The sequence below is a fragment of the Cheilinus undulatus genome, linkage group 16 (assembly GCF_018320785.1).
Source record: "Cheilinus undulatus linkage group 16, ASM1832078v1, whole genome shotgun sequence".
Lineage (NCBI taxonomy): Eukaryota > Metazoa > Chordata > Actinopteri > Labriformes > Labridae > Cheilinus > Cheilinus undulatus.
In genome coordinates this window covers 28,890,608-28,915,274 of record NC_054880.1, presented here as the reverse complement: position 1 = coordinate 28,915,274, position 24,667 = coordinate 28,890,608, and the positions used below count along the sequence as shown (strand labels likewise).

Below are 24,667 nucleotides of genomic sequence, written 5' to 3'. Positions count from 1 at the left end.
ATGGCAGCTGGGATAGGCTCCAGCACCCCCCTGACCCCCAACCGGATAAGCGGTATAGAAAATGGATGGATGGGTTATTACAAGACTTTAAAAGCATGAACCAAGCAAACCAGTTGTCTGAATACTTATGACTACAAAACGTGGTGCAAAATCTTCAGACTTATTTTTGGAAAGAGGACAGTGGATTAAGTCAGAAACAGGGGTGAGAGAGTAGGGGAGAGTCATGCGGGGAAAGAGCCAAAGGCCAGACTTGAACCAGGTTGCTACACATGGAGTGAGATCTAGGCTGGTGGTTCTCAACTGGTCAGGCATAAGGACCCACCACCTCCTCCTTAAGAGAACCCCCCCACCCCCCAAAAAAACTTTATCTATTTCATGAATGTTGGTTAATCAGTATTCTTGGCTACTATTACACCATGAAGACAACAGAACACTCCAAGAAATATTGATATCTGGACCTAAGTAAAAACTTATTGAACAAAAAGAACAAAACAAACATGTTAGAAAAGCCCATCATTGCAGAAAGATATGCATGAATACATGTTATTATACTCCATTTTCCTCAAAAAGCATGGAAGTTTGGTAATCTCTCTAAGAATTTCTTTGTTATCTTGGGTAAACCAGCTTAATTTCCCAACAAAAGGGAGATAAATAGGTAGGAATCTTGAGAAAATTATGGATTTTACCTGTAATTATAGGAAAACCAGCAAAAATACATGTATGAAATTATTGTATGCCCACTTAGAGCTTCTGTCCATGGAGTTTTGTCTCATTTTTTCCCCTGGCACACATTTGTGACCCACTAGAAAGAGATCCATGGCCCACTTTTGGGTCCCGACCCACCAGTTGAGAACCACTGCACTAGGCCATCTGTGCTCTGAAGTCATATTTGATCATGTAAGTTTCTGTGAGATCTTTGTGTGAGGAGAATCTTTGTAAAATCTTTACCAGAGACAGCAGGTGTGTGGTCTCTGAGTTGTCTGGTTTTTGTGTTTGTAGGATTATACAGTGAAAAATCAAAAGCTGTCCTCATGTCTGTGGACTCCAACAATTTTGAACTTTTTTAAGACTTGATATTGTCCAGTGCGTGGCCAGCCTACGTTTGGCACTGCATTGTCAATATAGTGGCCACTGTGGATTGGCTCAAAAACCTCCTTCAGTAACCAAATTGCCTGAGTCACTCAGGCTTCTTCCAATATTTTGTACAGCCCATGGTTACAACCATAAAATTAAGATTTTCTTAGTCTTTGAAGTATGCTGAAAATCTTTCGAGATATGTAATCACTCAATTGTAAATCAATGAAATAGGTCCAGTGCAAAAAAGTCCATATTTTTGACCCTCGTTTAAATAAATTCAGCTTTACTATTTTAAAACTGTTATATCCTCATTAAGAGCATAAGAGTTGTGTTTTTATTTATAAAACAAGAGTATAAACGTATCTGGTTTGAACCTGTTCCTCGTATCAGTGTGGTGTGTATGAGAAGATAGTGCGTCCATGTTTATGAGATCCCCCTCCTGGCCACATGGAGGCGCCGCAGACCCGCAGTCCCGCGCCCCACTTTCTCGCTTGACAGTGCAAAAAGTAGCGGAGCCGTTACAGGAAGAAGAGAGGGGGGGGCTTTCTTTTTTTTTGAATCAGATCAGATGCTCCCTGTGCGGGCTGTGAGGAGCACAGAGGCAGGCAGAGGGATCCGGCGATGAACAGCAGCTGAGCGCACAACTTCTCCTTAGTCCTGCCGCCGCTGCTGCCGCTGCTGCTGCTGGAGTTTGCGTTAGGATTTTCTTCTGGTGACAATAAACGAGCTGGACTTTACTTCTCCTGCCAACATGTATTCAGCAGCTTTGCTACTGATGCTGGCCGTCAGGATCTACGCAGACAGCATGGAAGGACCAACAGGTAAGCGGAGGGAAACGCGCACATTTTACGCACATTGACATAACAACGCTGTTTGAGCTGGTGATTCAAAGTTTACTGTCACATGTCTGCTCACATATTTCCATGTCAGGGTTGTATTCTGCTGTTTTGAGGGTGTCTGTGAACTTCAGAAGTTGTCACATAGTGTGCGAAAATCTCCTGCTGCAGTGTCAACTTCCTCCTTTGTGCACATAGTGAAACGCTGATATTCCACTGGGCATGAAATATGAAATTTCCTGCATCCTCTTGAGTATAATCACAGCATCATTTCATTACACGACTCAGTGGCAGCCTATTGGTGAATATCCTCTGAGGGCATCCCCTCTGAAGATTAAATCTGCAAAGTTAAACAAAAAAAAAAGTTCTGAAAAAAGGAAAGTGGAGGCATTATTATGCATTAAAACTCTCTCTCTCCACTCTCCCTCCTTCTCTGTCTTTCTCTGTCCAGTGCAGTCAGCATCATGACTAGGGCTGGGTGGTGTGGACTAAAATAATACCTCTATATTCTTTAGCTGAGTGGCCAAGCACAATACACATGTCAACATTTTTCTCTAAAGAAAAAGCAAATGTTTTTTAGGATAACAGAACTTTGATATGATTCTAGTAAAAAGTAAACCATTTTCAAACCTGTCCAGTACCACAGCAACAAAAACAGAAGGCTTAGACACCCAAAACTGGGCAAATGTTCATTTTTAATTATTAAAAACTCCTGTACACTGTCAAGGTTGTCCAAAAAAACAGGGAATATTTATACAGATGATGAAATCTGCATTATTGTAATGATTGGTGGTATCAAAAACTACAGACACCTGATGATCTTCATTCTTCATTTCTTCATTTAACCAAAAAGACAGAAAGCACTGTCTAAATTCCACAAATATGTTGGCAACGTTTGGAAAAGTAGGTGGAGCTGTGATGAGTAAGACAAACTCTGAGTCATAAACTTTGATATGAGTCAAGTACAAGCTGAACAATATTGAAATCTGTTTGACATCCCAGACACAAAAAATAGTCCTAGACAAATTAAAAAAAAAGTTTCACATTATTTTGATCATCAGTGGTATAGAAAAGTAAAGAAATATAATGATATTGAGTCATAATTTTAATCTAATGAGATAGAGCACTGCCAAAATTGCACAACTGTGTTGGCAACATTTGAAAAAGTGGGTAGAGCTGCCAGAATAACCTTTAATATGATATCTGTTAAAAATCAAACATTGTTGCAAGCAGTTGTCCTAGAAACACATCACTGGGTAATTTTCCTGCACGTGGACCAAAACACATTTTGATTGCCATCATTTTAAGCTATTCAGAAATTATAGAATCTCCATTATTGTAATGATCAAAGGGATCAAAACGTACAGAAACTTGATCATGACTCCTATTTTGAACAAACAGAGAGAAAGTACTCTTGTACAGTTTAAAGACTGGTGGCAACAGTTGGAAAGTTGGTGGAGCAGGCAGGTAGAAAGGGAAACAGAATGATAAACTTTGATGTGATTCTTGTAAAGTGAAACCATATTAGACTTTGGGTACCACAGCAACCAGACTAAATGTCATAGACACCCAGTGTTGGAAAATGTCTCTTTTTAAATGATCAAAAGTTGCAGGAAACTCCTAAACATGTGTCTTTTGTCCAACAATGCTGGCAACATATACCAAGAGTACCTGGATGTAGCTGAGGACCTCCACTTCACACAGGAAGTTGGTAAATCGTCGCCATATCTCGTCTTCTAATACCAGAAGTCACTTTGACTGAACGTCTTCTTCGTTGTTTTCTCCATGTGTCACCGCCATATTAATAGAGAAAAGTCAGCCACATAAGGAAATACAAGTAGAAGAAAAATATGCGAGTTTTTGTCTTATATGGCAGTTACACACGAAGAAAACAACAAAGAAGACATTCAGTTCAAGTGACTACCGGTATTAGAAGACGAGATATGGCGGCGTTCGTCCGACTTCCGGTATGAAGTGGAGGTCCTTGACTGCATCCAGGTCCTTCTCACATTTACATGTTTGGATTGTCAAAATTTTCATGTGTTTCAAGTAAAACAATCCATTACTGTAATGATCAGAGGGATCAAAAAGTACAAAAACTTGATGATCTTCATCCCTAAAATGTTCACCACAAGGGACAGAGGGCCTTTGGAAAGGTGGGTAAAGTTGGTAAGGAGCATTGGAGGGAAACTATTACTACATATCTGATACCATAGCAAGAAAATAGAAGTCCTAGAAACCGTTTTCTGGGCAAATTTTGAATTTAATGGTCAAAAGTTGCAAAAAAAAATCCTTCACATCATCTAAATTGAACAAAAACATTTGCAGCATCTCCACACATTGGGATTTTCAAAATGTTAATTTCTAGAAATGATAGAATCTCCCTTATTTAACAATCCAAGGTATCAACACATACAGTGGCTTTATGGTCTTCAGTCATAATCTTACAAGAGAGAGAGAGAGCAATATCTAAATTGCACAAATATGTGGGCAACACTTGGACCAAGAGGTAAAGGGAGGAAATGTGCACATTTTTCCACCCACTTTTGGACAGTTGTTGGTCTAAATGTACAAAAGTTGGTGGAACTAGTAAGTAGTGAGAGTTTCCTTTGCTCCTCACCAGTTCCACACACTTTTCCAATTGCCCACACAATTGTGCAATTTAGGCATTGTGAAGGAGTTTTCCTGCCATGTTTGATCATTAAAAACAGTAGATTGGCCAGTATTGGGTTTCTAGGACTCGGGTTTTGTTGCTGTGGTGTCAAACAGGTTTCAATCTCACTTATTCTGATTAACAATACACATGCTCCTTAATTTTATAGAATAAATAAAATTAAATAAATGAGATTTTCAATTTAGACCACACTTTTCAAATGCATTATGCCTTTGCATCAGAACATTTTATTAGTACTGCACTTTCCAATCGCCAGATAATGTCAGAAGAAATGTAATTTGAATGTAACTTAGTCTACACTACTTTCTTACCATTTTAAAATATATCCACATGTCTTAAAATGTCAGTTTATAGCCCAGCCCTAACCATGGCTGTCACATTTTCATTATTCAAGCCTCAGCAGCATTCTCTGCACCAAAGTGTTGTGTAATTCCCTTTGTTAAATCATCCTTAACAGGATTATTTCTTAAATTCTTGCTGAAGCATGTGCTACTGTCTTGCCTGTATGTTAATAGTATTGATCGAGCATAATCAGTTGCTGATTCAGGGGATAAATTGGTCGACTTAGTTGCAAAATCAGCCATTAGAAGCCACAATGTGAGCTGAACAAATCTAGAGAACTGTTTTTTTTGCTGCTACAAACAAAACTGTGCAGATGAATAAGTAATTTCAGTGTTGTGCTCTTGATAAAAGCACTTGGCAGCTGATCCACATATTCTTGGTGAATCACTCACTCTTTGATAGACAAGAGGAAATGGTTTTAAGAGTTCTTCTCAGAGAGGAAGAGTGAGATTTTTCAGCCATAATACCTGAAATCCACCAAGCCTGTGCGAAACACGAGTTCAAACCTTTCTCCACTCTGCCCATGGCGACTTTCACAAGCAGTTTTTTGAAGATTTCCGAGGCCTCTGAACCTCGTCTTTTCAGGAACACTGTGGAGCGTGATAAAAAAAAAAAGTCTCTCAACTCAGAGTCAAGTTGAAGTGCAGCTCAGGAATGCTCTGCAACTGGTGCGAGTGCTGCAGCTCCGATATAAATACTTTCTGCTTCACGAGTATCAGTTACACAGCCACCAGGCGCAGTTGCTGAACAGACGTGCTCTGAGCCACTCCCTGCTCTCCAGGATCAGGTTGACTTCTGTTGGCATGATTTAATGGAACAAGCCAACAGTCTTATGAGATTACAAAAAACAACAGAGAGGACTGTCTCACAGCCAGCTGGCATGCGTTCATTTTATTTGTTGAGAATAATTTCTGTTGTCAACAATCGACACTTGTGGGAAATGATTTGCACACTGGTCAACACAGCAGTAGTGCCAACTGCTAGTGTCTTTGGCCTGAGCCTCGTACGACTGAAATCTGTTTAGTACACCAAGAACCGATCAAGTTCTGAAGCCTGGCATTGAAGGCCGGGGCAGATTATTGATCCTATGAATTCATTCACTGATCAGATGTTTGATGTAAAGCATCTTGTTTCTTTAGATTTTTTATTTTCACATTTTTATCAACACTTTTTCAACACCACATGTTTTAAAGTGATATATTCAATCAAAATGAAAACAGATTTCTGACAAGTAATGTCAGCTGAACAAAAACATGTAAGGAAAAATAAAGGACTGCATAACCCCTTTTAAAGTGACTGACCACAGTCCAGCCAATTGGTACTTGTAGTCTCATAATTAGTGAAATGTGGATCACCTAAGTGCAGTGAATGTGTCTCAAGTGATTGTAGTATAAAGACACCTGTCTCTAAAAGGTCTAGTCACTGGTTAAGCAGTATTCCTGGTCATCATGAAGACAAAAGAACACTCCAAGCAACTCAAAGAAAAGGTTACTGAAAAGTATAAGTGAGGGGATGGATACAGATTTTTTTCCAAGGCACTGAACATCCCCCAGGCCATCCTCACAAACTGAGTGACCATGCAAGAAAGAGAGTAGTGAGAGAGGCCACCAGGACACCTATGACTACTCTGATGGAGTTACAAGATTCAGCAGCTGAGATGGGAGAGACTCTGCATACAACTGTTGCCGGGTTCTTCACCAGTTAAAGCTTTGTGGGAGAGTGGCAAAAGGAGAGCCACTGTTGAAGAAAACTCATATTAAATCTCCACTAGAGTTTGCTAGAAGACATGTGGGAGACTCCATGGTCAAGTGAAGAAAGTTCTTTGGTCTGATGAGACCAAAGTTGTGCTTTTTGGCCATCAGATATGGGGACACCAAACACTGCACATCACCACAAACACACCATTCCCACTGTGAAGCACAGTGGCGGCAGCATCATGCTGTGGGGATGCTTCTTGGAAGAAAATTTATGCAGTCACTTATTTTACATTACATATTGTTTTTGACATTACTATGCAGAAATCTGTTTTCACGTCACCATTAAAGAGGTCCTTTTATAAAAAAATCACAAGTGAGTGAATACTTTTTATAGACGCTGTATATTGAGTAGCTGTGGAACATTGCCTTCCATCCACAGCTCTTGCAATCAGTCCTTCATCAAGACTCTTCATCTCAGTGTGCTGTGTCAGTGGCATGCGAATAAGCATGGATATGCATGAATGGGATTAGTCAATATGGCCACTCTAGACATCAACCTTTGCCATCAGTGTGTTAAAAGTGCTAGATTTAGATCAGGCTGTGACCCTGTCTATACCTTGCATTAAGACAGATTAATGTCCATTTTTTACTAAGTGGTAATCCTTAATGTTCATTGAGGCTGTGTCTCAATGCGCACTGAAGATGGTTTGCTTTTTGACAGCTCACACCGTGTCCTAATACATACATGTGTCCTAACAACTCACTCATCACTTGACTTGCATAGTTATTTTAATATGTTTATGACAAAATGAGGGAGAAAGCCTGTTAAAGATGCCCTGCTTGCCTATAGATTGTGGCTATTTTGTCCTCATTCATATGTAACACCAGCAGCTTCACTGCACATAGCAGTGTACTTTAGGGAAATGATGTATGGGCTTTTATTTGCATATGAGGTGGGCAAGAGAGAATTGTGATTGCAGTTGGTCATTGGAGACATATTGTTAATGCATAGTGCGGGCTCAATACTAAGTGCAGTCAACTTGCAGTGTCCAAATGCCCAGAAGGAGGTAAATGCAAAGTACAAATGACCCCATATTTGCTGTAAGAATAAGCTAACAAGCCCAAGGACTCACTGGTCTTGCATCACCGGCTGTGAGTCATCTGTTGGCAAGACTGATGGGGTGATCTTTGGAGGAAATCTTATCAAACGCTTCGTTTCTTCTTGAAGCCATCATTGAAGAGAGCTGTAAGCCTTTGTCAGACAGGAAACAAGGATGGGGGGAAGAGACTATGACGCAAACTGGGGATGTTTGCTGTTAGGTTGTCGTGTTTTTGACACTCACACATTTTTGTGCACAGCTCAGAGAGTACATCTGCACATACTGAACCCTGCAGTTCTTGAACATCATGTAGGAGGATGTGTGGGTGCTGAAGTTTCAACAGGTTGTTTCATGCAGCTTTAAAGAGCAGATGCAGTGCTGCCATCGCTTTGCATTTGTCTTGTACAAAAAGAATTCTCCAGGATTAGAGTGGAGTGGCTGCATGTGGAGGTTTGGTACCTCGGCTCCATAGTTTCATCTCTGGAATGTGTAATTGGAGAGATGAAGCATGCCGTGTTGTACACCCCGACTTCTGTTGGACTCTGAGAAAAAGAATTACATTTTTTCCACTGTAAAAACCACCAATTCCATCCTGTACTACAAATATATATAAATTTTTATAGGGGTGCATGATAACTATCGGGCCGATAATTATCGGGCCGATAACAGGAAATTATTACGTCATTCCGTTAAGTCTGATATCATGACGGCGAGCCCCGATAACATATATTTTTTTGTCAGCACGGCAGTGCTAGCGTTTGTTTTCTTTTTCACGAGACTACACATTCCGAAACAGCAGGTGGCACCGCAGTACACGACCTGCCGATAAGCACCAGAGAAGAAGAGGAAGCAGCCCCTGTGCTAAAATGCTAACAACACGGTGGCGTTATTCAGTATTTACGGGGAGGATAACACGACCGTGTGTGTAGAATTTGCCCTGCAGAGGTCGCAAAGAGTAGAAAGAAGTCCTTGACGGATCTTATAAGTCATTTAAGAGTCATCATCCTAACAACGTTAAAACGAAGCGGTAGCAGCCACTAGCCTCAGCCGTGGGCATTAGGACCGAGTCAACAGCTAGTAACAGGCAGAGCGCTGATCGTAAGCAGGCATTGAAAACTGCAGAAAGTTTGCCAGAGTCAAAAGGCGCAACGTTATAATAACAAAATCAGTCTGACAGTCTCCTGATCCATCGCTACTTTCATAGATGTGTACCTGCCTGCTCTGTTTGACGTGGTTTCATTCAGTCTGATCGACGTTAGGAACAGAAGTTTAGCCACAGACCACAGTGGACTTTACATTCTTAAGCTGTATCTGATATGACTTATGTCAGTGCATATTTTTAATCTTTATGTAAAAAATCAGCTAGCTTTAATTCTGGCTAAAAACCTAGACCCCCAAATATCTCCATTTGTTCAGCATAACAGCCTGTTATCATTTGGTTTTATGGGGAAAACCTATGTCAGTTGTTTGTGTATGTTGTACAGTTCTAAAGTAAGAATAGTTCTTTGTTTTTTGAAAAACACCAGTGATATTTGTTAAAGTTAGTTATAAATATCTTTGCTCACTAAATATTAACCCCTTCTTACTCACAGATGTGCAAAAACACATCAAATAAACTTCTTTTGTTAAATCAACAATTGAAAAAAATATATCGGTTATTAGCGGTTATCAGCCTTTAAGAGTAGGAAATTATCAGTTATCAGTATCAGTTAAAAGAAATACTTATCGTGCATCACTAATTTTTTTAGTATTGGTAGTCTATTTTTTATTAGAAACAGACCGAACATTTGATATTTATCAGAAATGAAGGATGCATTGTGTTTTTTCAAATACAGCCATACACTAATGAAAAACTTACAGTAATGTCTTTGGGTTACATGTGCATTACATGCTACATGTATTTTTTAACAGTACAGCCAAAGTCATCTGCATCTTTGAGTGCAATAAAAAGCAGCAAAATTACCTGCTGACACTGAGCTCCACAGTGTAAAAAAAAGAAATAGCTTATAGATTTAGATTGATTACTCAGCCAGTTTGCAGGATGGCTCCCTGACATACTCCGGACAAAGCGCTCTAAATAACAACAACAACAAAAAGACAGATTCTTAAATGCAAAAAATATAGCTATAGTTCAGAGCTTCAACATGATTTAAAATTTTTGAGACTCAAGATAAACAAAAGAAATAAAACTCCAACTGAAGTAGTTCTCCTGATTCTGCTTTAAACAGCACAAACTAACTAAGCCACCAAGTTTAATGCGCATTTCACTGTAAACAGCTCTGTAACATCACAGTGACACCTAGAGCTGGGCGATAGGGTTTAAAATTGATATCACAATATATTTTTGCTATATCCCAGTACACAGTATATATTGTGATGCTTTGAAATGTCTTGTAATTCAGCCCCAGATTACACTAGTTTGCTGATTAAAATAGACTGTTCTATTGGATTTTTAATACAATCAATATGAAGTCTAATTTAGCACACAGTTTTATTTTGAAAAGGACTTTATTCAAACTTTTACCAATAAATCAAACATATGTTAATTGTGAAATACTCTGTCTTTTATAGTGTATGGACAGTTCTAAAATGTTTTCTTTGTTATGTTTACTATTGCTGATTATAAAATGATTATTTTCCTCATTAAGGGTGAAGCCAACCTTCACAAAACTCACCAATCCTGCCTGTAGCCGATGGCTAAAACCCTGCAGTCTAGTCCGCCATTCAGGCTCACAGCTGTGAATACATTAGTCTGTTATCTGTGCTGATGACTGCTGGAGCAGTTTCTGACAAGTTCATGACATGGGAGCATGTTTATTGCTTATTTAAAAAATTCTCCTGTGTAATCATGGGTGGAAAAGCATGGCTTAGTAGAATAGTAAATGAATAGTTAAATCTGACATAAAAACTAATGATTCATCAACATCAATTTTGTTGCTTATCTTTGAAATATCCAGGATTCTGCTTGAAAAAAATCTCCCAGCCACCTCACATTTATTTTTTTTTTTTTGAAAATAACATATTTTCTGTTTTTTTTTTTTTAATAATACAAAAACAAAGTGACTTTTTGTTTTCAACTGACATTTAATGGGTTAAAATCCCTCAGACTATTTAATATTAAATATTTGGTAATTTTGATACGGAATTAAGAAGACTGAAAGATTTAAGCCATAAAAAGTGGGAAGATATTTGTCAGTAATATTTTTCATCAGTTTTTGAAAGTGATTATTTTTGTCCTTTATGGTTTATCAGGATGCAGGTTTTGTACACAGTAAACTATAGGCCCATCAAAGAAATAGAACACTGGAATTTCAAAATTTATTAAGAGAAAAATCTTTATACAAAATCACGCCATATGCAGTGACACAGGTTAGGACTTAAAATGAAAGAGAACAATTCACACTTACGGACAAAAATGTCCAGAGTGATAGCGGAGGGTTGATCCTTAAATGAAACCATGTGAGGTAACCTCAGCACTGAGCGGCGCTGACACGCAGCCCCAAACAAGGCAGAGGTCGGAAGGAGTTTAGCTGTAAAAGACCACACTGAAATTGGCGCTGACACAGGAAGCTGGGCTTTCACGGGTCTGCTGGGAGGATGTAGAGATGGTGCTTGGTGTGTATCGATGCTAATCCAACAGAAAATAGCCCGACACGCACGGCTCTCCTGGGGCAAAAGTGGAGGCTGTAAGTGGAGAAAATGGAGCGTGTGCTCACACAAAAGGCAATGATGAAATGTGGTTGTTCTGGAGGAAATAACACAAGATTCCTTAATGAAACAACGGTGAATTGCATAACATCTACACGGTGTTCAAGAAATGAGTACCATATAATTGTAGCTCATAGTAATGAGATGGCAAAGAAGCCAGGGCTGTTTTCACACCATTTTTATACAGGGAAAAAAATCACTAAAACTTGTCAGTTTGATCCACTCCACATTGTTTACTGGACAGTTACAAGCCCACCGAGCTGTGGGATTCACATTCAGGTGCAACAAACCGAACACTCGGCTTATAATTGTCGCTTTGGCTGAAGAAAAATGGATGCAATTAAGCTTGAAATGGATAAAAATGACCAATTTTAAATGATTAACTGCAGCCCACGTTCCAGTCCTCACCTTTCTGAAGCACATTACATGAATTGCATATCACTAGCAGCCTACTAAAGCCTGTTTTCCTTCACTTTAAATTGAGCAGTCAAGCAGCAAATGCGTGAAAACACTTGAAGCAGCCAGACGGACAGTCAGAGCCAGTGAAGAGGCCTGGCTGAGATGGAAACCAATAAGACCTTTCCTCACCTGCCTCTGATGGCCTTTGTGAAATTTTAATTACTTCTGCTGTTTGCCACCAGTAGCCTCATTCTGTTCCCTCGCAGAGTTTTACTATGGCGGAAGAAAACTAGAAAAGGTGTGCAACAGTTTGTTACTGTTAATCATCACAGCTGAAGTGAGCCAACACACTTGGCAGACTAAACTCCAACACGATGGTTTGTATTTTAGGACTAAAAGTTTTACTGTTTTCATTGTTGGAGAGGTCAGGTTGTATGTGGACTCAATTTTCTCTAAGAGAGGAGCTTTGGAAAGGAAATGTTTCCTCCAGAGGACAAACTTTGCTGTATATGTTGAAATACAAACCTTTCTGCTTTATCATTCCTCTTGTTGTGTATCTGCACCAGTCCTCATTAAAAGTAACATTGCACAATAATAATAATAATAATAATAATGATAATAATAATAATAACAATAATAATAATAAATAAAATTAATAATGATCATGACGATTCTATTTTATTTGGAACAACCTTCATTTTGAACAAGTCTCAAATCTGTACATAATAAAGAAAAACTCATAAAGGTAAAAGAGCTGACAGACTTGATAAAATCAGCACAAATTGATCATTAAAAGTATTAGCAACACCTTTATTAACATATTTGTTGTGTCCCATGATTTTTGCATCACCTGACATTGCCATAGTTTCACTTAAAATTTCATTGGTTTTATGATTAGCATAAATTATGAGTAGAAATGTTCATCAACAACCATTTTCCCATGATGCAGACTAGAGTTTGGCGACCAAAAAACAGATCTTTCTTGTAAAAGCTCATGCAGAACTTTGTTTTGTTTAGTTATAGAGAAATGACAGTATAAAATGATAGTAGTGGGCTGTCAGACTTTCAAAATCCATGATATGTGCCCCCACTGTGTTTGCTAAAATTAAAGCAGGAAAGTGGACAGATGTTTGTGCGCTGCAGGCAGAGAGAGGGAAGCAATGTCTTGTGCATTTGTTTGTGCATGGGAGAATTAGAGCCGACACAGCAGCAAACACTAATTTATGAGGTAACGATAGATTGGCCAAACAGTGAGTGACAAATGTCTTTAAGGAGTCATTAACTCTTATCATAATATCAATAACTTGGATTCAAAAGTTATTATAATAATGTTAATGATAATGATAATATTGCTGGCGTTGGGCCAAAACCTCGTAGCTCCATTTTTCATTATTTTAATTGCAATGCAATAAAAAGTGTAAAAAGGATGCTATAGTCATTCATTGTTAAATAAGTCTGGTGCCCCTCCTTAGGTTTTTAACCAATGGTTTAGGTCATTGGTTTTTAACACCAGGGCTGGGACCCACTTGGGGTGAGCACCAAGAGCGGGGGTGGGGGGGGGGCACAGGGCTCTGTCTGCTCTGAGGTTGATAAAATGAAGCTAAGTCATACAAACTAAAATCGTTATGATACAGTTATGAATCGTTCAAACTGAGTTTTTTTTTGTAAGAACGTGTTTTGGGCTATTTTGTTTGGATTTGAGTGGTTAAAAAAAACTATTTAGATTTGTGTGCATTTTTGAGAGTAATGTAACAAGTGACAGTTTTATTTGTAGAAAGAAACATGTTGCTCTACCTTTTTCCATTTATACCTGTCCTTCTCCTTTGAAGGCTGATCTGGTGTGTCATAGTTGACACTGGAATATGATTTTAAGTCCTCAGATAAGAAAAAACTTTTTTTAATTTAGAATGTAATTAATGCACATAAAAGGAACTGCAGGTGCATTTTCAGGCAGAATTGCAGTGTATGTTGCAATTGGAAGACCTTTCACAGATAGGAAAAATGTTGCATTGTAGGTTTTTCTCTTTAGCCCTTTCTTTTACATCTCTCAATAAACTGTGGCACCCTCAAGTGGTCAGGGAGGGTACTCTACAGCCATGTAGCAGCAGACCAGGAGGCCTGATCTCTTATGGTGTATAGTTAAGTCCCGGGAGGATGGAGCCGCTTTGTGTTTCTGGAGCAGAGGCTTTTTTCTGTGGCGGTTTGTGTTGTAAGTCCTTGAGGAAGGAGGAGGATTTCATGGATACATTGAGTGGTGAGCAGGGAGATCTTGTATTCTATCTGGAGGTGTAAAGGACTGTTTTCCTTAGAGATGAAAACCCCAGTAGATCAACAGTTTGTGAAATACTCAGATCAGCCTGTCTGGCACCAGACAAGAGTCTCTTAAATCACCTTTCTTTGCTTGGTTTGAGCTTCAGCACAGTATGGTGACCATGTCTAAATGCCTAAATGTATTGGTTTCAACAGTATTATTGACTGACTGGATATTTTTCATGTATTATCAGGTGAACAGGTGTACCTTATGAAGTGGTCAGTAAGTGGAGATCCAACAAGCCACATGGATCACTTTCTAAATCACACCACCTATCATTATTTCCCTATTTTGATTTGTAAATATGTATTTATTGCATGACAATTCATTTCTTTCTATCTCGCAAATCCATCATGCCATGTATGCAGGGATTTTTCTTCCAGATGATGCCAGATGTTGGTCACTTTTGGCAGTAGCAATCAGACCATCTCCATCCATCATCTCCTTATGCAATCTGTTTATGAAGCTAATCTAACAGAGCTGCTGCTGCCCATGCGTGCCTGTCTTCATCACGCGTTGTAAATGGAGCTGACAGATCTGCCAGACGGCCTTGGCCTGGACCCACAAGGCGTCTTTGTTGGGAGAAGAACCAGAACTGGCGTCGCCTCTCCAGGTGTTAGAAATGTGTCGTCTTTTTTTAAATTCCTTCACATCAACAACAAATCATTACGAGCAGATGGAAGCGTGCCAGCAGGCATCGCGCTGTCTGTCAAGCTGATCACTGAACACATTGAGACAATAAAGTTAATTTGTTCACTTTTAGGCGTCCTCTTGTGTTGGAGAATGTCGACGTTGGGATTCAATTTGGAGTACTTTAAAGTAAGCTGCTGTGTTTGTGATTGCCGTTGCTCACTCTCCCTTCAGTGACTCATTTCATTGCTTACAAAGCTTTATTTCAACAAGCTCTATAATGATGTGCTGCATGGAACGCCTCATGAAATCAGGGAAATAGTTGAAGGAATAAATTCACATGTGGTGAACTCTTCAGCTGCTGGATGTTGGAATCTGCTGTGAGTTGAAGGTATGCAGAGAGCTCTTATCATTATTTATTCTTACTGAATGGACCTGCCGCTGTGGCAGCAACAACTAGAAAGTCAAAAACAGACACTTAAGCCAGAGATTCTTCAACTCTCTTTTTGTAACATTTCTGAAATACTCAAAGTGTTCCGTCTACCTTACTCACGGGATCACGTCTCAAATTGTCTGCAGAGAATGAGGAGTGAGTTTGATGCTTTGAAAGCAGCAGTTTACCTGATAGCAGTGAAGACAGACAATATCTGTCTACAGAAAATTGTCTCTTAATTCCTCCAACAGAAGGAAATATCATCAAGCCAGACAGCAACACTTACCCTGTCAAATCTGAAGGAATGAGCCTTGAACTGATTCACCTTCAAACGCTGCTGTGCATCCTCATAGTCGGCGGTGATGTGCTGCAGTCCAGTGTCCTTTTGATTGTCCGGTTTTCCTTCAGTGTGAACGGTGCAGCTGTGTCTCAATTAGGGGTGAGATGAGACACCTAGTTTATGAGACAAGACATGATTTTGGGTTCATAAGAACAAGACGTGACAGGATTTTACATTAGTTTTAAGAAACTCGATAAAATATATGACTGGAAAAATGCTGTATTTGTTTCAAAGATGCAAAATCAAGGTCCATTTTTGAATAGAATCTTGTATATTGTCCATATTATATTGTCCATCTCCAGCCATGACTCAAACTAGGGATTGGTACTGAAATCAGTGACTAACACGTCTGATACCGACACACATTTTGGTGCTTCATATTGGTACCACGCACTAATGTCAGAGCTAAAGAACCTTCTTTACATTTTCCTCTCAGTTTCTGGAGCCAACACAGCTTTTTAAGAGGGGGGGTTTGTTTTGCCAAGTTCATGCCAGAGTGTACAAACGGCTATAACATTTCTGATGTTAGAATTCTGATTGATGTTCCTTGCATCCACCAGCTGATACATGCATGAAAAGTATAGACATGTTGATATGAATCTGAAGTAATAAATGTCAATACTGTACAAGCCAGTGAGAAAAAACAACTCTGGTTTAATTTTGATTTAAATGACTGATTGTCTTTCTACAGTACAGTGGTTCAAACACGCTCTTATATAACGCTGTTTTCATTTCATTCAGACCCTGCAGGGATCAACAGTACATACACTATATAGACAAAAGCATTCAGCCACCAAGGAGTGGGTAGTAATACAGTAATACTGTATCCCTGGGAATTGAAAAATTACCACAGTATTGCTTTAATTGCTGTCATGAAGTAAGTGCTGTGTATTGAGCGCATGTTTATAATAAACTCCTTAAAAATATGTGTCCCCATCCACCAGCAGTGCCACTCGCTGTGTGTGAAGAGGCTTTCATTGTGATAAATTCAATCCTGTCAATGATTACAACACAATTTTATGCCAAGCATGGCCTAGCAAGTATTTTTTTAACTAATAACCAATGATTTCCTACTCCTGATGGTCTATAACAGAGCTATTCAATTACAAATTCAACAGGGCCAAATTTTAAAATCAAGAAACGTAGCTGGATCAGACATGTTCAGCGCACAGTAAGCAGCTGGTAATGTCAAATTTGTAGCCAATACAGATCAATTTGATGAAAAATTTGCTCTTTTTATTCACAGTCTCATTTAAAATTTTACAGCATGACAAAAGCACATCAAAAAGTGCATAAAAACACAACAACAGAGCTGTATTTGAACATAACCTGAGGGAGTAGACATGTATTTTTCCACTTCAATAAGAATGAAATAAATAGAAAGAAAAAATAAAATGAAATACTGTAAATAATAATTTTGGTCACATCTTACCCAGGTATATCTTTAAGTGTATAAAAACTAAATTTGCACACTTGTAGCTACAGTTGAAAAGGACGTGCTTTATACTCAGTATTTTTTGGCTACTTCTGTCTGCATTGCTAGTCACGCTTCAGAACAATGCAGTGCATTGTAGGTAGACTGTTGCTAGTCTATGCGAAGTATTGCATTCATAGTATGAAATACTGTGGAAATTTATGAAAACTTGAGAAAACAGGTTGCCCTTCTGCATCTCTGGCACGACCACAGGCTGGGCCGCTAGGGGGTTGGTTCTGGGCCGCAGCGGTTGTGAGTGTTAAAAGTACGTATGATCTTGCTGTAACGCTACCCAGTCTGTTTGCTCTCATCAGTTGTTGTTGGTACTCAAAAGCGGCACTACGACCTAGAATCGTAAATATCAAACGTGTTTGATACTTACGATTTGGGATTTTCTGAGGCTACGATGCGATTTGGAGCTGTAAAACAATTGTGTTGACACCACGCACATGCAGCCTACTCAGACAAACAATCGTTTGCAATGAGGCTTCTCTCGGGATACGCTCCCACTATTGTCGGGGAAGGCCCACATCGGGCTTAAAATCCTGTAATGTGTGGCCAGCCTAACACAGTTGTGTTATCCTCTGAAACACCGAAAAACTCTCACACTAGCCAGGTAAAGCCTATAGTTATGTTTAATCTGCTATGTGGTCTCGGTGCAGCAGAGTCTTCTCCGTCTCTGGGGCTTAATGAAAAGCCAAATACTGTGACACCACCTATTGTTTCGGAATGTGTAGTCTTGTGAGGGAGTCAGAAAATGCCTTAATTATCTGTGGATTTTATCAATATATCCTTAATTATTGTAATAATGAAAATCTATAAAATATTTGCAATATTTGCAGATAATTTATCAGTACTGATAATTATTGTGCACCCCTAATTTAAACCTATTTTATCCCCTTTTTATGTGAAATGTAGATGATTATCGGATCTGTTCTACGGAAGTCTGTAACATTAATAAGCTTTCTGTAAAGGGAACTTGTGGACTGAGCTCGCCAATGTTGCGCAATTTGGAAATCAATATAATTCAGGCTGATCTTTATTTATTTCTTTATTTGGAAACTCATGGAAAGATTACTTTGCATTCTTGAATACCATATGATAATAGTTATGGATTATTATATTCATATTTCCTCTTAATGAAGAGGGATTAGAGAGCATTGGAGCTATTACACAAAGAGGGAAAGAGGAAAAAAGGAGACAGAGGATCATTTGATTCTGATGTAACTCTACTTACCTGTAAGGTGTGAAAACAATGCTTCAACTGTAAATTACTTCTAGCACTCCTGTAATCAACATTGCTTTATTTTCTGTAGATTCAAAGTGTTTTGACACTGGATTAAATGACGCACCTGCAGAGGTATTAATTTGGGTTTTAAACAAGCACTGATACCGTTTACCACAAACATTGGGACTTGACAGTATATATCAAAACAGATGCTGCCACACACTTAACAATGATTTGCACAAATAGTTGTTTGTGACATGACTCGAATCAGGACATGCCTCCCTGATCAAGTCTGACCTGAAGTCTGGAATAGAATAGTCTAGTGTGCGGCCAGCCTGCGAGTGGATGGATTCAGAAATTGGTATCAATAGAGAAAGGGCGGATCACTGAAAGGTCATTGATTCTTATTCATCTTTATGACAGGATAGCTTCTCTGCACATCCACAAACCCTGGCACGGATGAGGTTCGGGGTTATTCGTAGAAAATCACCTTTGAAGCCGTTGCAGACTGAGAGGGAGAAGTATTACTCATCACCCCTGTCTCTATACTTTCTTTTTTATCCTCACGGTGTAGATCTGACACTTCATGTTTGCTGTTACAAAGTTTTGATCCTCCAGGAAAGGGCAACATTGAGTCACAAAAAGTGGCATTGATCCAGATTTACTTACAGGGGGAGGAAGTGAAGAAGGCGGTGATGAAGATGCCCCGTGGTGATGGCAGACACGCAGGTGTTGCTGCTCATGCTGCATAACCTCCCCTGCTGTGCACAGGAGGGTCACCGCTAACCTTGACACGGGTGAGCGGGTGCTGCTGCAGTGCCCTTGTTCGCTCCGTGGAGGGATCTGTCCAATTATTTATTTAATAAGTTGACTTTTTTTCTTGCAAGTTTCTCTCAAACTTTTAATATCTCTTGTGCACCTCAGGGACACTGGGAGGCCCTTAGGTTTGATAACTTTAAACGGCTACTTTTTTTAAGGGGTGGTATCTACAGCTGCCCAGGGACCTGCATACCATGGGCCGTGCTCCATATCGATGACTTTCTTCTCTCTTTTTATATCTCACAGAAATGAATGTGAAGATATAAGAAGTTTGTGGTTTGGCACTTAATTCAACTTGAGTTTATCAGCAAAAAGGTCTTCTACATTAATGACACGAGGGACTGACTATGGGAGCCCAGGAGGGCGAAGATAAAAACGAGGTCGTAGAGAGGAAAAGAAATAGCTTTTGGCATCAAGCAGCTCTGAGAAAAGGAAGCGAGCGAAATGCCACTCTCACAGTTAGGCCCCAGATGTCACCTCAATCAAGAGCGACACATGTGACAGCGCCGACACAAAATCATCCTGTGGCTCAACTCGGACCCTGTCTGCTGAATGTGCGGTGCTGGTTTCCTGTCGGCTGCCAACGGTGTGACTCGCATCATCTTGTCATCGGCTGTGACAGGTCCGACCACAGGTTTCATGGCCAGGGAATAGCTTGGACAATTGGTTCGGCAGCAGAGTGTAAACACACCGTGGGCTAAGCAGCAGGAGCGGTAGAGGAATATTCATAAAGATTATTCACGGCTGGCTGTCAGTGGCAGTGACAAATCCAGGAGGTAACGGCAGCGGCGGTGGAATCTGACGGAGAGCAGGAGAGGACTAAACGGACAGAACAGTCATGCTCCTGCATATCTCATCACTGTGTCCAACTCATCTGTAATGCAAGCGCACAGTTTCAGCCTGAACCAACAGGATTCTATATCATCAATCTCAGCTGCCATGTCTGTGTGCTTAGAGCAATGATTTCTATACAGCAGGAAAGAAAAAAACTCCCTCCGATGCTCCACACTGTTATCTTTCATCAATCTGTGATGTGGAGTGTGTTCTAAGGCATCCCTGAATGCCCACACTCCCTCACCCTGCTTTGTCTTCTCTCCCTTTGTGAGGCTAGAGAGCGTCCTTTGAAACCGGTGTGAAAATAGCGCATATAGAGTAACTTGACTTCCATTGTGATCATCCTGAGGTCTTCAGAGCATTGTTCAAAACAGCCTTTTTCGGTTCCATTAGCAGCAGTACAAGAACTTTGACTGTTTTTTATAAAAGCTAAAGAAAAGGTGGATGGATTTACACTAAAGCTCCTTATTTATTCCAGTCAGATTACAGTATGGAGCAGCCCTTGGCATCAATAACACCACGTAGAGTTCTGACTGAGCAAACTCTTTATTCTTTGTTATACAAAACTAAACAATAAAAAGTAAACATGAGCCTTTCAGATAGGTATGCTATCTGAAGGCTTCAGATTCATACACAGTACATGTTAGTGCAGTTAATTGTTTTACTTTATTATTATTACTTATTATTATTATTATTATTATTACTGTTTATTACTGATTACTGATTATTTACTGTTTTATCAGCAGTGGCCAAGAGCATCTCAAACTTCCTGTTTCCCCGGGGACTTTCAAAGCAGTTTTACATCTATTTTGGTCTCAAACTAATGACTCAAAGACTATAGCCATAGGAAGGTGATGAAACACACACATTAAAAAGGTGAATTGCAGTGTTCAGTGCTAAGGGCATTTTCTTGTAAATTAATATGACATCATGTAGAATAAATATCCTCTACAGCAGTGGTTCAGAACCTTGGGGTCGGGACCCCCTTGGGGGTTGCGAGACACTGAGAGGGGGTCTCCAGATGCCCTAAAAAAACGAAGAATATTTTTTTAAATTACACTGTTGCCATTTTAAACCAATTTTGTCAAAAATTTTACCCCTTTTCATCACTTTTTCCCACAAATTTTAACATATTTTTGCCATTTAACACATTTTTGTCAGTTTCAAACTCTTTCCACCACTTTTTTCTGCCTGTTTCTGCCACTTCTAAATTAATTTTTGCCACTTAAGCTTAATGTTGCCTCTGTTGACTTATTGTTGCCAATATTAACCTCTTTTTACACCCAATTTTTCCCATTTTAACCACAGTTCATTATTTGATATGCCCAATTTTGGTAGTTTAGCCAATTTCTGTAATATCTATCTATTCTTTCTCAATCAGTTAACCCTTTTTTGTCAGTTTATACAAATTTTTCATCCCATTTCACCAAACTTCCGCCAATTTTTAACCAATTTAAAGCCGTTTCAGCCACATTTTAACTCCCTTTTACCACTACTTATGCCCATTTTTTGCCACTTTAACCCGTTGTTGCCACTTCTAACCATTTCTGCTACTTCTAAAATTCAACTTCACCACCTTTTCCAACATTTTTTCCCATTAATAACCCATTTTAGCAATTTTTAAGCCATTTTAATTCTTTTTTGACAAAAGGGATTTTAATTTTTAAGATGGCAATTTACTCAACAAATGAAAAAAATAAGATATCTTTTTCTTTGATAAGAGTGGTTAAATATAAATGGTATCACAGCTTAACTTTACAATGGACCATGGTTTTGCTGACCTCCATGGGCCCCTAGCTTGGCTGCACACTTCCATTTATCCCTCTTTATGGACAGCCTGGTCTGCACATGACTAGTTGCGGGATGAAAAGGTTGAGAACCACTGCTCTACTGTGTAGTTAGATGTTGCCACAGATTTTAAAAAGTACAGTGATCCAGTGGTAAATTTTACTTATTTATAGACATTTTCAAGGTACAGATGTAAAGATAGATGTCATTTTTGGCAGTTTTATGCCCTTTTAACAGCTTTACTATACATATGTGGTTAATATATCAGTTTTTATTTTTACTGTAGGCCTTATTTCTGCTTACAATCAGATTGTTTCCTTACTTAAAAATTGCATCTCTCCTCTTCTTTTTTCACATTTTGATTTCATCTTGATTAAGTGATTGTGAGAAGCCAGAATCTTGGAGCAAGTGTGAATGAGTAGGGTAGAATTAGTTGTCCCATAGGGTTGTGCAGTATATGCAGTAGATGGTATAAATGATATAAATTTGGCCTACGGTAGAGATTTGGACTCTACCGACCAATCGCGATAATGCTTGTTAAAGACATAATCGTATCTGCCTCAGTGTGAGTTAGCAGGCAAAAACACATGGTTTTTTCCTCTCAAAGTCTGGCGGCTGTACCGCAGCTAAGTCAGTGTGCTGTCTCTGTCAGCCTGCCTGGGGTTTTAACACAAGCTAAGTGCTGCTTTGGCTGGTCTCAGAGGCCAGCACTGCAGCTCTTCCTCTTACAGCGGCATAAACAACCGTTTATAAGTCTATTTTAACTTACAACTTTCTTTTCTAAGTCCACAGTGAGTTAAAGATCCAGGCTGTGATGTTAAATGAGGTCAGAAAAGCTGCTGTAAACTAGCTGTATTCTCAGGTAGGCAGCCAAAGCTAAGCTAACTCAATGCTAAACACATTACTTCTGTCAAGCTCTTCAAAATAAAAGTCTGCGGCAGTTATTTTCCTGAAACGCTTTTATTGTGAACGCCTTCACTAGGAAACGTGTTCAAGTCATTAGCAGCTTAACACACCTCATCAAGTTAGAGATGAAATGCGAAACTTGGAGTGCAGTCAGGAGTATACCTAGAGAGACTTAAAAAAAAAAAAATGTTTTCTGTGTTCCTATGCTTGGAGATATATTGAGTATGCCATCAAAGGCTTGTTTTAAGGGGAGAAGGGGGTTAATAAGACTTGAATTTGGATTAAAAAGCATTATCTCTTTTTAATTTTGCAACACCGTGATGTAATACTGTTATTGTCACAGGCAAGAAAAATACCATGATATGATATTTAGGCCATATCGCCCAGGCCTATTGTCTCGGACCAGAAGGTTGTGGGTTCGATCCTTAGCTGCTAAAAGTCATATGTCGATGTGTCCTTGGGCAAGATACTTACCCCCAATTCTCTCAATGACTAAAACAGCACTGTACAAGCTCAAGTCAATTTATTTAAACTTGATAAATCACACACTGCTGTCATGTATATCATAAGCAGATGTAAAGTAACAATCTTCTAGTGAATGGCTGTTTCTCAAGGCTTTAATTATTACCAGGGTACTTTAGAGGGGAGCATTTTTACATTACTTACTGGGAAAAAACACTAATGATGAACAAAGAAGAAGACACTGATCATGTTTTTGTCAAACCATATTGACACTAGCTCTGTTATTTTTCTCAAGTGTTAAATAATCTCTACCTCACCTGTTCAGCTAGAACTTGTTGTACAGTCTGCACTGTGAGGAAGATTTCAGTCTTTGCTATCACTTCTTCTAAAGTTGCTTAGACTTTCACATTTATCAGTTTGTTCTGATCAGGACTAATTAACTGTGTTAGTGTGCACCTGTATGTGTCAGAAACTTCGGTGAAATTAGATTAAATCAGCGCAGGCACAAACACTATCTTACCTTTCTCTTACATAAAGTTCTTGTTCTCTTTCACGTTCCTACTTCCTCTCTTGGCCTCTGCTCAGAGTGGTCACCTTGGCTGTGACTCGGACGATGGCAGTATTTCGGTAGTTTTAAAATGCAGCAGCACCTGGGCAAGCATCTGCCATGTTTGCCTTCCAAACGCCGTCTGCAGTACAAAGAACAAAATTTTTGGCCTCTGCGGCCTCTGAACCCAGACAGATAAACGTAAAGGATTACATTCATGAGCAAGAGACTGAGGGATCTCGCCCTGCATGGGAATGAGCGAGCATGCAGCATCTTTGCATTCATGGCAGAGCCTGTTAGCCTAGCCAGGAATCATCGGAGATATATACCAGTAAGATCCTCATTCTGTTTTATGAGATGTATCACTGCCAGAGCCTGGAGCGTGATGCTGTAGGTTTTATAAGCTCACCTAACAGGAGGCATTGAATCATTGATTCAATAGGAAGGAACCTACACTGCAGGTACAGTTCTTCGGGTGGAAGCAGAGGAAAGAAGAGGAAGAGAAGATGCTGGAAGTCTTTCGATATGATGACACCATACCCTGTGCTTCATAAAGAAACAATTTAATGACTATTTTGAATGATCAAGATTATTTTTTGCTGATAAGAACAGCATGTACAGTTCAGCAACAACAAAACTTCACAGTGAGATGCACAAAATTATTGGTATGATATCAGTTATGTAGAGATATCGACATTTCTGCCGATATTTACAACTGATATTTTGGCTATAAAAATCTGCCTATATCAGCTGTATACTTTAGCTGTATGACAAAAATAAGAAAGTGGAGTTTATTATCATTCCGAAGACTCCCACTGTGATTTTCATTCATGTCTACCATGAAAAATTTGTATTTGAGCAGTGTGTCCAAACAGTTTACATTTAGTTCTGGCAGACTGTCTGATAGGAAATTTTGTTACTTTGATTATGTTGAAAACTCATTTACCTCAGTGTCTCCAAAAAGGTTGAAAGCTCTGATCTACAGTTGTATTAACCTGCTGCAGGTATTATAACTCTGTCTTGTGAAAATTTTTTTATAGCTGAGGACTCTAATTTGCCTGA

General features: G+C 39.3%; 1 protein-coding gene across 5 annotated transcripts in view; it reads left to right on the top strand.

The window, feature by feature from the left end:
• Positions 1-1,662: 1,662 nt before the first annotated feature.
• The window catches only part of ptprua (protein tyrosine phosphatase receptor type Ua), a 336,553-nt gene continuing 313,548 nt past the window's right edge, over positions 1,663-24,667 (top strand). For all 5 annotated transcript variants that reach the window (XM_041808358.1, XM_041808356.1, XM_041808357.1 and 2 more), the window contains exon 1: positions 1,663-1,898. In XM_041808358.1, the coding sequence (XP_041664292.1) occupies positions 1,829-1,898 (70 nt within the window). In that variant the 5' untranslated portion in view covers positions 1,663-1,828. The remainder of the gene's footprint in view (positions 1,899-24,667) is intronic.